This window comes from Pinus tabuliformis, chromosome 4_2 (genome assembly GCF_031772625.1).
Source record: "Pinus tabuliformis cultivar Carrire ecotype Pingquan chromosome 4_2, CPIR1, whole genome shotgun sequence".
Lineage (NCBI taxonomy): Eukaryota > Viridiplantae > Streptophyta > Pinopsida > Pinales > Pinaceae > Pinus > Pinus tabuliformis.
Window position 1 is genome coordinate 563701444 of NC_142304.1, and position 14794 is coordinate 563716237.

General features: G+C 36.4%; 1 protein-coding gene across 2 annotated transcripts in view; it reads right to left on the reverse strand.

The window, feature by feature from the left end:
• Positions 1-9864, reverse strand: part of LOC149170526 (putative calcium-binding protein CML21) — a 61356-nt gene extending 51492 nt beyond the window's left edge. The window contains exons 1-2 of one of the 2 annotated variants that reach the window (XM_089423914.1): positions 9590-9864; positions 4866-5111 (exon numbers count right to left, since the gene is read on the reverse strand). In XM_089423914.1, coding sequence (XP_089280040.1) covers positions 4866-5064 — 199 coding nt within the window. In that variant the 5' untranslated portion in view covers positions 5065-5111; positions 9590-9864. Of the gene's footprint in view, positions 1-4865; positions 5112-9460 lie in introns of both variants that reach the window. The other variant, XM_089423915.1, reaches the window with a different exon arrangement.
• Between the last annotated feature and the right edge of the window lie 4930 nt (positions 9865-14794).

Sequence of the window (14794 nt, forward strand, 5' to 3'; positions counted from 1 at the left end):
AGGAAATGCTTGAGAATGTTTCCCCTTATAGGTGTTAGATGGGGAAAAGAAAGTTGAGTCAAAACTCTTGCCAAATGATTAGGGCTTGGGCCTTGTTATGACCCTATCATTGTTTTCTTGTAAATGAGTTTCTGAGTAGCTTTATCAATGTGTTGTTGTAAACGAGTTTTAGCAATAGCCTGATGCTTAGAAAATTATACAGCTAAAGACTTAAGAAATTTCAAGAAAACTTCTGTAAGTTTTGCCATATCGCACAAATAAAATTTCCGTGCAATATAGTACATATCGCACAAATAAAATTAATGATGTGATACAGTGTGTATTGCATGGGAAAAATCTTTCATGTGATACAATATTTATCACCAACAATAGAATATTTCATGACCTAGTCAAAATATGAGAAACCTTGAGGAAAATTCATGTATCACAAGATAATATTTTCATGTAGTGCAATATATCACACCAAGATACTTTCCTAGTACGATACACCACACAAAAAGGAAAAATGGTAGTGTAATACACTGCATGCGAAGACAACCTCAAAATGTGACAAAGTGGGGGGCAGAAGAAAAAGAAGACGAAGGACTTAGGAATTTTGGGGAAAACTTAGGGTTATACTATATCGCATGAAAAGATTTTCTTGTGATGCAATACATCAAACAAAGAGAAAATAATGAAATGTGATAAAATAAGATGAATGATATCACAAGGCAATATTTTTGTTGAATGTGATACACCACAAAAAAAGATAATCTTGAGATGCAATAAAGGGAGGAAAAACTAGCCCCCAGGGGTAGCTCACCTAGTAAAGCATGTAAATGTGTTACGTAAAATATTATGAGGCCCTTGGTTCAATCCCCCGATTAACCTATTTCAATGTTAGGAATAGGCGTGGTGCATCTAGTGGTTATGGTGGTAGCGAACGAAATCAACCCCATGTCACATGAGTATGAGATTGTCACAGTTGTCAATTTCATTAGTCAAAAAAAAAGGAAGGAGGAAAAACTCTCCTTGTCACGACAAAATGATTTTCATCACAACACAATATTACAAGAAAAGATTTTTGGAAGATGTGATATGTTGCATCGAGAAATTTTTCTATATGACACTGTAAAAAAGAAAGATTTCAAGATGTAATAAGCAAAGGAATCCTTCACAAGAAGGAAAAGAAGTCTTAAAGACTTGAGAGAATTTTTTGATAAGATTAAGGAAGAAAATAAAGAAGAAGAGGCTTGTCTTGAAAGGATGAAAGGTGAGCAATATGCCACGTGAAAGAAAAGATGGGGGTGGGATAAAAGAAGGAAGAAAGATTCTCTTTATCACAAGAAAAGAAAAAAAGGGAGATGCATACAATGCAAGATGAAAAGTTATGGGGTGCAAAAAGCAGCAAAAGAAATATCTTCAAAGTGCAATAAGGTGTTTCACAAGGGCAAAAATAAAAAGGTGTGATACTCTTAGTGTCCCATATGGCACAAAATCATCCTAAGATGAGTGACTTAGCAAGAAGGTTGTACATAATGTTTTCATGGACCATACCACTGAAGTTCATGATAATGGTAACATGGTGTGTACAAATGATAATGTGGCATCCACAGATGTTAAAATGTCCTTGTATGGATGATGATGTGACAAAACCCTCAAAGTGATTTCACTTGGGGAAAAGATGGTTTATTGGCGAGTAAAAGAAACTCACATGTCAGCGAATAAAATAAACTTAACCCATCAATGAGTGCAATAAAATCATTTAGTAGAGGAAATGGACTCACCTCTCGACACCCATTATAAACCCATTTTTAGCACTCGATATAAACTTGTGCTTCGCCACATTAACTAAATTGGCCATCAACACTTTGAGAAAAGTGCTATCAGTGCCAAAGTTGAAGAGTCTTCCGATAGAGATGGTGAACTAGACCAAGTGCCACGTGCCTTGAAGATGCAAAAAAGAGAGAATTCATACAGGATTCAAGAGGCCATAACTTCTTGCTCCAAGATCAAAATTGGGCAAGAGTATAGTCCTTAGAAAGGTCTCAATGAACGCAAGTGACCTATGAAATCAAAATGAATATTCGAGTTATGATTGAGAAAGGAAAAAAGCAGTACCCTATGCACTCAATTAGCCACAATGGGGACTAGGTTATGGTTTAGAAAAGTGGATTTGAGGGAAATTTGTGAAAATTTCATGCTCCCGCTAACCTAATAGCAATTATGGCATTGGTGGATGTTACAAACACCCTAGCTCTTGTGGGCAATATTCACATGTGTAAGGGTTACTTGTAACACGGAACATGTTTCCACCTAGAACCCTCCCCTACTAGGGCTCACATTTGGAGGCACATGCAAAACTATCATTACTTCATACATATTTTGATGAGGTCATCCTTCTCCATGATGAATTGGTTGACTTACCGTCACTTGGCACGTGGCTCATGGCATTCTTGACTTACTCTTCCCACCACCTTACATCTCCTCGTAATTTACTGGTCCCCACATGCCAGCTTAAGAAATATTTTGCATACATGTTGAGGCATTTTGTTGGATTAAAGGGGTTCATCCCTTCTTTTCATGGAGATGGTTGAGTATTGTTGATACTCCAGATGTTGAAGCCTTGTTCATGGATTCATTTACTGGATTTGAAAGGATGTACCTCTCAGAGACCTCACACATGCCATCTTAGAAGGTGTTTACTAGGTGCATGCTTGATGATGGAGGAGGACATCACCTTTGGAGGTCATTCTACATAGCTTTTCATCCTTATTAAGGGGACATCTCACTCGGGGGGGAGGTTACAAGGTTCAAACCATCAGTTTAGAAGGGCATACACCCTTTTGGAACCTTTTTGCACACATATTCATGCTATTACTAAGGGTGTCCACCTTAGAGGAACTATATTTGTACATTGAAGGATAAAATCTACCACTTGGACGAATTTTTCCATGTCTAGTAACACCTCTTCTCTCCTTTCTTATCTTACTCAATTAGCCACAATGGGGACTAGGTTATGGTTTAGAAAAGTGGATTTGAGGGAAATTTGTGAAAATTTCATGCTCCTACTAGCCTAATAGCAATTATGGCATTGGTGGATGTTACAAACACCCTAGCTCTTGTGGGCAATATTCACATGTGTAAGGGTTACTTGTAACACGGAACATGTTTCCACCTAGAACCCTCCCCTACTAGGGCTCACATTTGGAGGCACGTGCAAAACTATCATTACTTCATACATATTTTGATGAGGTCATACTTCTCCATGATGAATTGGTTGACTTACCGTCACTTGGCACGTGGCTCGTGGCATTCTTGACTTACTCTTCCCACCACCTTACATATCCTCGTAATTTACTGGTCCCCACATGCCAGCTTGAGAAATATTTTGCATACATGTTGAGGCATTTAGTTGGATTAAAGGGGTTCATCCCTTCTTTTCATGGAGATGGTTGAGTATTGTTGATATTCCAGATGTTGAAGCCTTGTTCATGGATTCATTCACTGGATTTGGAAGGATGTACCTCTCAGAGACCTCAAACATGCCATCTTTGAAGGTGTTTACTAGGTGCAAGCTTGATGGTGGAGGAGGACATCACCTTTGGAGGTCATTCTACATAGCGTTTCATCCTTATTAAGGGGACATCTCACTCGGGGGGGAGGTTACAAGGTTCAAACCATCAGTTTAGAAGGGCATACACCCTTTTGGAACCTTTTTGGACACATATTCATGCTATTACTAAGGGTGTCCACCTTAGAGGAACTATATTTGTACATTGAAGGGTAAAATCTACCACTTGGACGGAGTTTTCCATGTCTTGTAACACCTCTTCTCTCCTTTCTTATCTTAGTCTTTGATGTGTAATAATTTGTTTTATATACGCTCTCAAAATTCTAGCAAGATCATTAACTTCAATGTCTAGGGTAAAATTAAGTTGGCTAGTTAAAGGTGGAACTTTGGAGCTCTTCCTCATAGAATTTTTGCATTAAATTCCAGCAAGCATAGAGTGAAGGTTATTGAGTCGTTTAGCCTTACTTCCATTCCTTACACATTAAAATAAGCCCTCTTACATATCTCTTTGACTACATCTTCCTTCCATCACCCCTTTTAAACCCCTTTAAAACCCCAAAAAATATTGTTTTACTAGAGCTACTCTCATATCACCTCGTGCCTCACTGCTTAGCTTTAGTATTCCTATGAGGGATGCCCCCTTGAGCTGGAGGAGCGGCAGCCTTAAGTGAAGAGTATAGGTTACTTAGGTGACAATGGTGACTGTCCTATCGGTTCCCTCTCAGGTTGTACATTGTGGATTAAAGATTTTATCATCAAGTACAAGTTGGGAGGTAACAATACTAATTGAGAATTAACACCATGACTAACCCACAACCAAAAGATGTGTTGGTGAAGCAAGTTAACAATCGACAAAATATGAACTGGCTCATACAGCCTACATTGCAAAATAGGTAGATGGACTACCACCCAAATGCAGTAGGAAAACAAAAGCACAATTTATGCAGTTTGTGGGAGGTTGACTACGAATGATGCTTGCTTCTAAAATGTCTTGCATGTGACAGCAATGGATCCAAACAAAGAATATGATGATTCACAGCAATAGCTTTTGGCAACCGAAGAATTAAGAGATCGAGAAAATCTAAACGCATAATTCGTAGACTGTATGTCTGTCGTATGTTAAAAAAAGGAACAACATTATGTACATATATTCATGTCTCCAACACACTGACCATGTTGCTATACAGAATAGAATCTGTGGTTAAAAACAAGGACTTTGGATAAATGTAGGAAAAGAAACAGAAGACAAAAAATTACAAACAATATAAAAATACAAGAACATTGAAAATTTTCACTCATAGCAGGCACTCACCAAATTTCTGAAATACATCTCTAACATTTTCAAAGCTCTCATCGATTTTAGGAAATCTCATGATGATACTATTGAATGACTTCAGGGTGCTTCCTCCAGAGATTGCTTTTTTCCTCATAGCCTCAACCATCTTCTGTTCAAGTTTGGATGGAGCAGCAGTCCTCCAAAATATTTGAAATTTGCTTGTTTTTCCACCCATTTCAATAAATATCTAACACTTGTAAAAGTCGACACACCGTCAGATCCCTGCTCAAAAAATAGAAAAGTGTTAGAAGAAACTTTAAGGGAAATTGTTGAGATGCATTCCTAATGATATAAAAGTACAAAGGTAACGTCTGGTCTATAATCAGAGGCAATATAATATTTTTCAAGCGTATCAATGTGATCCCTATATTGGAAGCCTATTCTGCTATTTTCAAAATATAGAGGTTAGGAAGCTAAGACAAGTATGGTGGATGGTGAATTGGAAAAGAACACGACACCCTTTGTAGGTAAAGACCCATAGTTGGATTCTCAAAAACTTAGGAAATTAAGCACATTTGTGGGCAAGAAAGCAACCAGCTCTATTTATGTCTGTAATGTTCTCTAGTTCCTAGTAGATCCACATTATATTTTCAAACTCAAGATGCCTCTAAACCTATTAAAGGGATGACTTTTGCTTAACCATATATGCAATTAAATATGCCTGATGAATCTATTAAAAACTTTACATTTCTCCTTGTTACTTTGCACTGAAAACATTTGCTGCAGTTGAGATAAAAATTAAGTCTCATTTAACTGGAGCATTATGCTAGTGAGTTGGAACCTGAAGCCACACAGTATTATTTGAATAGCTTCTCAAAGGACGCTACCAGCCGATTTTATGCCAAAAGGCCTTTAGTTTCAGGACACTACCACGCGAGTATGTAATATGAAGTACACTATAATATTCATCAACGTTCTCATTAATTTTACTGACCTTGTTTAATGATTTTCATAGAAAGCTTTTGTCTCTTCATTGAAACTAAACAATGGTTTTATAAGCCTTTATTCAATTTAAAGTCATGGCTAAAAAGTAATCAGGTCATAATATTGAGGTAGACCGTAGTGCGCACTGATAATGGAGCAAAAATTGTATCTACGACAGTCAAAGTATTTTGTTGAGACAAATGTATATTGAGACAATTTGTAATTTTTATACTTCTCAATCAAATGGTGTTGCAGAACATAGAAATATAATTATAGTCAAGGCAATACAAGACCATTTTACTTAAGGGGTATAAGAACTGATAAATTGTCTCAATATACCTTCTTGCCACCAAAATGCTTTGGATGGCATTGCAGCAAATTTCCCTCTGTTATCAGTGCCATGTATTTAAACTGTTTATTCAAGTCAAATGTCATTACCTGTTTCAAGGTATCAAAAACTCCCTCCTTTGATTTTATGACATACAAAAACATTTTCTACTGAAATCATCAATAAAGGTTATAAAATAATGGACTCAGTTGAACAATTCCAAATTCATCTACCAATAAATCTCTGTATCCAACAAGCTTCAACTCTATTCACCACATGCATAAATGTTTTTCAACATCTAAACCTTCAGAAATATTCTTCTTCTCCATATTAACTTAGCCTCTAATGTTGGCATGCCTAGAATGTTGATGCTGAAGCTCTAACCTGCCATCTTTTGTTGTCGTAAAGATGGTATTACCAACTTGTAAACATAAAGACTACCTTCCATGAAAGCATGCATAAATGATAAGATTATTACTTGTTTGTTTCTTTACAAAGCAAGTCACCAATTAAACTCCACTTTCAACCATCAATTTGTAACGTTTTGATCATACAACAAACCCCTGGATAGAGTACAAAAATGTCAAAATCCATAAGTTTGTCTTTCAAATGATGTTCAAAGAAAACTCTAATTCTCCAACTCCATAACTTGTGTGGTTGTTATCATCTCCTAGTTGGACTCTTTTATTGATATTTAAAACATTATAAGTTTATGTTCTTTGTTGCTACTGAATCTACAGTCAAGCAATTCACCTTTTCTACGTCTCTTCAGATGCAGAGACTGAACTATCACTATCAAAATTATCTTTTGAAAGAAAAAGCATTCTTTCACAATATCTAACACTGCAACACTAACCTCTGCTTGCCTCTTCCAATAATCCTTTTAAAAATGCCCCTGAAAGTCAAAATAAAAACACCTCTCGTCATTGCCATTCTTTGATTGTCTTTCTATGGGATCCTTCCCAAAGGGTGCTACTTATGATCATATTGCTGCCCTTTTTGAGAATCCTTTTGCTGAGCAATTCAGTGCTCGTACTTTAAGGTGGAAAGCAATTCAAAAGTCTTAGTTTCCAAGCACTTTAAAGCCTCCTCTTGAAGTACAATGAACTGCACTATCTTCTTTTATGCCTACATCGAGCCCCTATATTTCTTCTTATAACAAAGTGTCAACTAAAGTAGCCTTTTTTCATTTAAAAAAATAGATTCCAATGCATGGTATGACAGTGGTATAGACTTTAATCGTGACTGTACCTATTGGGACTTTGGCACCTAATGTTCCTCAACTGCCACAACTAATTGCAAGTACAAGTCTTTACAAGCCAAAAAATTGCTACTACTAGCTGTTTATGAATGGGCATGATTTTTATATTAGTCTTTACTCATGTGTGCGTCTATGTGTTCCAAGTAATATCTAGATGGAGAGCAGCTCAACTGCTAGCCACAACAGCAGCTGGTAACCCAGATGGATTCAACCAGATTTGAACCTATGACCTTTGGCCTCCCTGTTAACAACATGCCTTGGGCAGAGAGTTCAACTAATTGAGCTAACCCTGGGGGATTTTTTCCAAAAAAGAACTTCACAAGGTCCCCCACCTCTTCCCCAAAGTATCCATAAGGAGAGTGGCTAAACTGCCAGCCACAACAGCAGCTGATAAACCCAAAGGACTCAACTGGATTTGAACCTAAGACCTATTGCCTCCCTGTCAGCAACATGCCTTGGGTGGATGGTTCAACCAATTGAACTAACCCTTGGGACTCGTGTGTGTAAGGTAATCCCACAACTCCTTCAATGTTTTACTCTGCACATCATCAATTAGAATATGACCCAGTAGCACAATTCCATTAATGTGTTATGATTTACCCTCCTTTTACCAAGGATCTGTTGCCTTTTCGGTGCTTTTGGACCCGGGTTTCTTATGCATACACATTAATACACCAAACACGCCTTCCCCTTGAGCAATCTCCACTTTCAATTGCTAAATGGCAAACCCTCTGTTATGAAATGCGGTGAACACTGTAGCTACACAGAAGCCATATCTATTATTTATGCTTCCACTCAGTATTTTATCAAAAAAATTGCAAACATAAACTTAGCAGCTCATCTAAATATTCTGTCAGCCATCTTACAGGAATTGTCTCACATTCTCAGACACAACATTTGTCAAACAGTCTGCAAGGATTATTCAAATTTCAAATTTTTAAATTCCAATTGTCTTTTAAAGTTAAATAGATTTTATAGGGGGATTATATTTCCTCACCATACATAGCTCGGGATGCTGTAATCACTCTCCCCATGGCTTGGACTTGTTATTTGGGACTGTTGTCTCATTAAACATTCAGTATAGAACAAAGATCTGCACAAGATAGGGTATTTATCTTCTCTACGTCTGAGGTTATCTTCACTTTTCTACCAAGTCTTATGGAGATCCAGAAGGAAAAAATAGACACAGCACACAAGATCCATTTCACAGTACATTTCAAAGTTTTACAACAAAACTATTTGCATTTTCCTAAACAAACTGTCTCTTGAACTGCCACAATGGACTATTGATATACTGAATTACCACCTTACCGGATTAGCTCCAAGTCTACATAGCCCACACTTTCGTCCCAGATGCTCTGTAAAACTGCTTACTTTTAAGCAAAATTTATAGCCTGAGATCAGATATTGTGACTTTAAGTAACACTGATCTGGACAAAAACGACCTAATCAATTTATAGTCAGTTAGTTTCGCTGCAACTAACCAGAGGGTTCTGAATATATTGGATACTGGCCAAAACCCATTTAAAACCGGCTCGGATATGTTCCTCTAGGTTTGCATATTTAGAGTTCCAACATTTGATATATCTATCAAGGGGAAATACACTTATCAGCATGGGTGAGGGCATTTCATGAAAGTTTTGAGTTCACTATAAACAAACCCATATTCATAAATGTATTTTTCAATATGGATAAAAATCATTTGGCTTGAGTTCTCTGGAAAGGAACCCATATTCAAACCTCATAGAGGAGATGTATTAGGTAATAATATAAAAAAATGTTTCATGCACCATATTAAAGCGCCTTGGGGTTCATAGCTCCCACTAGAAAACAAACGCATCATGTAACTTTCTGACCTCGAGGTGCATGTCATATTAAACCCAGGTTTAGATGGGTTTGGATTAATATGCATATTCAATACACCTTACACCAAGCAGTCGAAGGAATCCCCACCCAACTGCAAATTTATTTCTCTGGATGCAAAAACTGTAGCTCCAGAGAATGATGGCAATAGATACAAAAGTGCAGAAATTTTCATTGAGGCAATGCACAACCAACCTTGACAATAAAAGCTACTGCACAAATTTACAGGTATGAAACTATCATAGCACAATTCAACATCCAATATCCATACGAATAAAACGCAAATACAGCATTATTCAGCATTGAGGGGAAGAACAGAGTCACCCAAATTCAGCGCTTCACGTAAAAAAGGAGCAGATGTTGTTAATCCCCAATAGTAGAGCCTGGCCACCATGAAAGGCTGAAGCTAAATCAGTTGAAGTCGTACAAATAAAAATATCTGAATGTGATTAGCTGGTCAAATGTTTGTTGGGAAACTAATTCGATCTTCCTCGCTGCGGCCATTCTCATTTTTATCGCCTTGTTAAGTGCGGATTAAAAATAGGATACGACTCTTTGGGATTTTCATCGCCTTGTTATGATGCGGAATATAAAAAAGATACGACTCTCAGGGAAGGTTAATCCTGCTATGTATAAAATTGTCGTTGACGAATTATGTGGGCCTATCAATCTGCTTTTTCACCCATATATTTAAAAAAAAAAAATAATGCAAGGTCTAAGCATTTTGAAATTGGAGTCCTTCCATGATATTTGTGGGAGAATTTTGTTATGATATGTTTTTAGAATTTGTTTAAAAATTTAGGAAAATCGTTGTAAGTCCATGTACTTTATCAAAATATTTGAAGATTTAAATATATTTATGTATTTAAAAATGTAAGTTTTAATAATAATAATAATAAAAATTTGATTGGAATTATATAATAATTTAATTTCGATAATAATTATTAAAAATAATAATTATATAATATTTAAAAAATAATTAAATAAAAATAATAATTTGTATGGTGTGGTGAATAATTTGTTTCCTAATACATATTTTTAAGGGTTGTTTTATTCTTGGGGTTAGGCCTTGTCTGTTACATCCACCTAGTGTTAATTTGTTTTGCTAGTTGGGAGGTCACACAGTAAAATTTTGTGAAAACCCTTGGGGTTAGGCCCTGCCTCGATTTTCAATGGATATAGCAGCCACCCAGCGTTAATTTGTTTCCCAACACATGTTGTAAAGGGTGCTTTATAGTGATGGCAGATCTATTAAAGTTAAAACATAGTTTAATTTATAGAAGAAATGACTTTTGAGGGTATTTTTTGTTGTTAATTTTAATTAAAATTGGAGACATAGTTTTAAAAACATTAATTTAATTGCTAAATCCATTAAAAAATTCAAAAATATATATTAAATAACAAAAAATCACAATTTTACTTAAAATTGTAGTGTTAGATTCCGATAAAAAAATCTCACTATTATTAAAAATAATAATAATAAATAAAATTAATTTATCTAATATTTACTAAAGAGACATATGAATGGATTTAATAGTTTAAAATATATAATAAAAAGGAATCGATAATAAATTTAATAGTTTAAAATATATAATAAAATGGAATCTATAAGCTTAAAATAAATTAAGAGTCAAAAAACTACATGAACAAAGCTTTTTATCTTACATATAAACAAATAATTTTGAATTAATGTATATACGAAAATTTTCGGAAGAAATCACATTGAAAATCTTTGGTCCACGCGTTTCAAACCAACCAGTGTGGTTCATCTTCAGGACAAGATGAAGAATAGATCTCTGTAGCTAAATTTGACAAGAGGAAGAAAAAGAAAAAACATATATTGAAGAATAGATCTCAGTAGCTAAATTTGACCAGAGGAGGAAAAAGAAAAAACATATATTATTTAAATAATTTTTTTATTACTTAATAATATTTATTTAATTGATTTATTTATTTATCTAAACGCCTATATTAAATTATATATATATATATATATATATATATATATATATATATATATATATATATATATATATAATTAAATAATAATAAAATTATTTAAATTTCGTTGTTTTTTTCTAGCGGTTAGGATGGCCTATCTTCCTATTTAACCTTCTACCGAGATTTGTTCTTCATCTTATCTTAAAGATGAACCACTCTTATTTAACCTTCTACCGAGATTTGTTCTTCATCTTACCTTAAAGATGAACCACACTTGTTGGTTTGAAAAACGTCGATCAAAAATTTTCAATGTGATTTCTTCCAAAAATTTTCTTATATACATCAATTTTGAATTAAATTATTATAATATATTATTTTTATATATTAATTCTAAACATATGTAAATTGGTGTCTTTTGCAGTAACATGTGTAAAAATGTTGTAAGTATATTTTTTTTTAATATTTTAAAATATTATATATATATTATGCAGTGTGAGGGGGACGCCCATAACCATGACCATCGCCTCCTTAGTTGACTTGTTTGTGCTCACAAACCATTGTTACAGGCGGGAGGATGATGAAAGGGAGTCTTGTTACCCACCATTAGTGGGTGACCCCATAAGAAAATTTTTCTCCTAGATTTGCCTTCAGTTGACAACCAATAGCCCGTGACAGCCACCAATGTAGTCGATCTTGTGCCAGATGTCTCTACTCCATGAACTAATCATATGTCCCCTTGCCCATCTATCAAGATCGTATGTTTGAAGGTGGGTCATCCAATCTTGAAGGTATGTCTTTCATTATGCAATCGAGTGCTTATGCTTATTTTTCTTGGGCACACTTGGGTGTGGATTAGTCAGTGACTTGGAAGGAGGAAGGGTTTCGACTATGGTCTTGTTCCCTCACCTTAACTGGGGGGTTAATCATTAACCCTAGTACCATGGGATCTCCCCTATTGGCTTATAGCTTTAGGATGGGCACTACTTAGGAAACCCCAATTTTGGTACCGTGGTCCCATTTTCCCGTTCGGCATTTTTCACTCTCATTTTCACATTGCATTCCCTATTTCAACATCTCCCCCCTTTGGGTCCACATGACCACTGGGTCCACAAGGCTCTTGTACTCCCACTCCCCTTGTCCACATGTCTGGGTCAACCCTGGAACGATGCCCCGGAGGTTGATGCAGCTAAAAAATAAATATAAAAGCATAAATGGCCACATACAAAATGAAATAATACCACAAAATGCAAAAGGTGGTCAGGACAATAAAGTTTAGCACATGGGAGGAAGTTAGACATGAGCTCTGTGCCTTATCATTATGGTCATCATCTTGGTTCCAGGGCCCCTATGAGTGCCACTTGCATCATTAAGGAACCCATGTATGTCCCAGCTCCCCATGGGCAATGAACTACCCCACCTTAAGGGTGCAATCACTATTATATCATACACATCATGCTCTCATCCCGTAGAGCCCCAAGCAATAAAATAAAAGAAAAAACAATAAAAGGCAAAAGGAAAATGAAGAAGGGTGGAAAAACAAAGATCGGGGTAATTCATGTACCACAATTTCTCCCTCCTACATTCATACACCCAAATATGTGGACATCCCTCACGATTACCACCATTGAACCCATGGCATTTGGCCTTGAGACCCTTGTGTCGTATCCATCTCATTATTATTCACATGACACCTACCAATTGAAGGATGTAACTTGGAAATGTCCTTCCCTTTAGGGGTTGGGAACACCTAATATGGTTGTCTATTAACCACTCCTACCTAGGGCGGTAACACCATTAAATGCTCAAAGCCCCAAATCTATAAGGGAAACCCATTATCACGTCCCCACTTACCCCCTTGATTAACAAGCTTATTCACTCAATTGCACTAATGATTATTGTATCTGAAGGTGAGGAGACACATTGGATCTTATACAAGATTGGCAGGTGGTTTCAGTTTGGGCTTGGCCTCCCTATACGGGATCCAAGCCCACCACAAGGTCATATCAACACTTGTAGGGGATGTGTTGAGAGCCATGGGTTTCCATCATGTGACATAGCATTATCTCATGCCATGGTAGCCTCAGCACCTTCACCAGCTTATCATTGGCCACATTACATGAGAGATGATGCACTTGGACCAGCAATGCCCCCAGCTGACTTAGCATTGTATACAATGTTTGCCAGTTGATCTGAGGCCTAAAGGAGGTTTGTCTCATCCTTGAGACATGGGAGGGAAAGCACCATCTTTTGTGCCCTCATTCGGAGCAGTATACAAGCTTATTTTACACCAAGAGACCCATGAGACCACTACTTGTACCCCAGAGCCACTTTGGAGCAATACATGATGTTTTATTTGGAGATCAAGGGGACACCCCCTTTGACCAGCATTCATGGAGCCCTCTTCTTCATCATGGCACCTTGAGGACTCAATTAGGCCTTCTAACAAACCTCCTACACCATTGCTACATCATTTTGGCTTCATTTTAGATGGCTTATTCTACACTTTTGAGCTATTTGGTGGGATTGTCACCAAAGATAGGTTATTTTGCACATTAAAATATTGTTAGGGGCATCTTAGGCTAATTTGAACTACTTAGAGGCTCATATAAATAGAGTTAAGGCTCATTTGTATTGATCACCATAATCACACTTGGATATCTCTCTCTTGAGAATTTTGCACTGCTTCTTGGATGTCTATTGGAGCTTCTTTGATGCATTTCGATATTTTTGGGAGCTAAATCTTGTTCTTTCTTGGAGCCACTATCTTGATCTTGGATTAGATATATCTCTTGTTATCTTATAAATGTTTTTGTTGAAAAAAAATCATATAATGATGTCTAATGTGTGGAAATTTTGCAACTAGCTAGTTTCTTTTTGTGCCCTAATTATTGAATATCATTGTAAAAGTTGTTAGATTGCAAATTTGTGCATGTTACTCATTGATAACAAGTAGATGAATGTTCCTAGTGGATTAGAATTTGTGTTTCTTCCATGAAATTCCATTGGTCTTGGGTGGGTAAATGCTAGAGAGTGATAGCTAGGGCATGACAATTTAGTTGGATTTTGAATCACATAGACTCCATAACCCAAGATTAAGGCACTAGTCCTAGCAAATTTGGTGATCACCCTCATTTCTCTATTTTGTTTCACCTCTCAAAAAAAATTGGCCCCTTCCTTGGAAATCCAACTAGGGCCTCTTACGAATTACATTAGAAAGGAGCTCTTGCAAAAACTATTTGGATAGGCTACTGTGTTGGTGTTTCCTCTAGCTCTCCTCCAAATTTGAGGCAATTCCCACGGTTGGATTGTGAGAAAACTCAAATCCTAGTTGCATTCCTGGAAATCATCTTGAACGTCTTGGTAAGATATCTTCTTGAGGGTTTTTCACATAGTATTCGGTGGAATAAATCATTTAAAACCATTTCCCTGCACCTCCTTGACCTAGTGAGCTCCTTTGAGGGTCTCCTCTCGTGATTTTTTATAGACCCTAGGTCTTGTGTAGTCCCATTCTATGCTTCTCAAGAATAGCGAAAGCCTATTTCATCATGCAAAGCTTCTTGAGAGGTCCTAATCATCTTTGGATCCTTG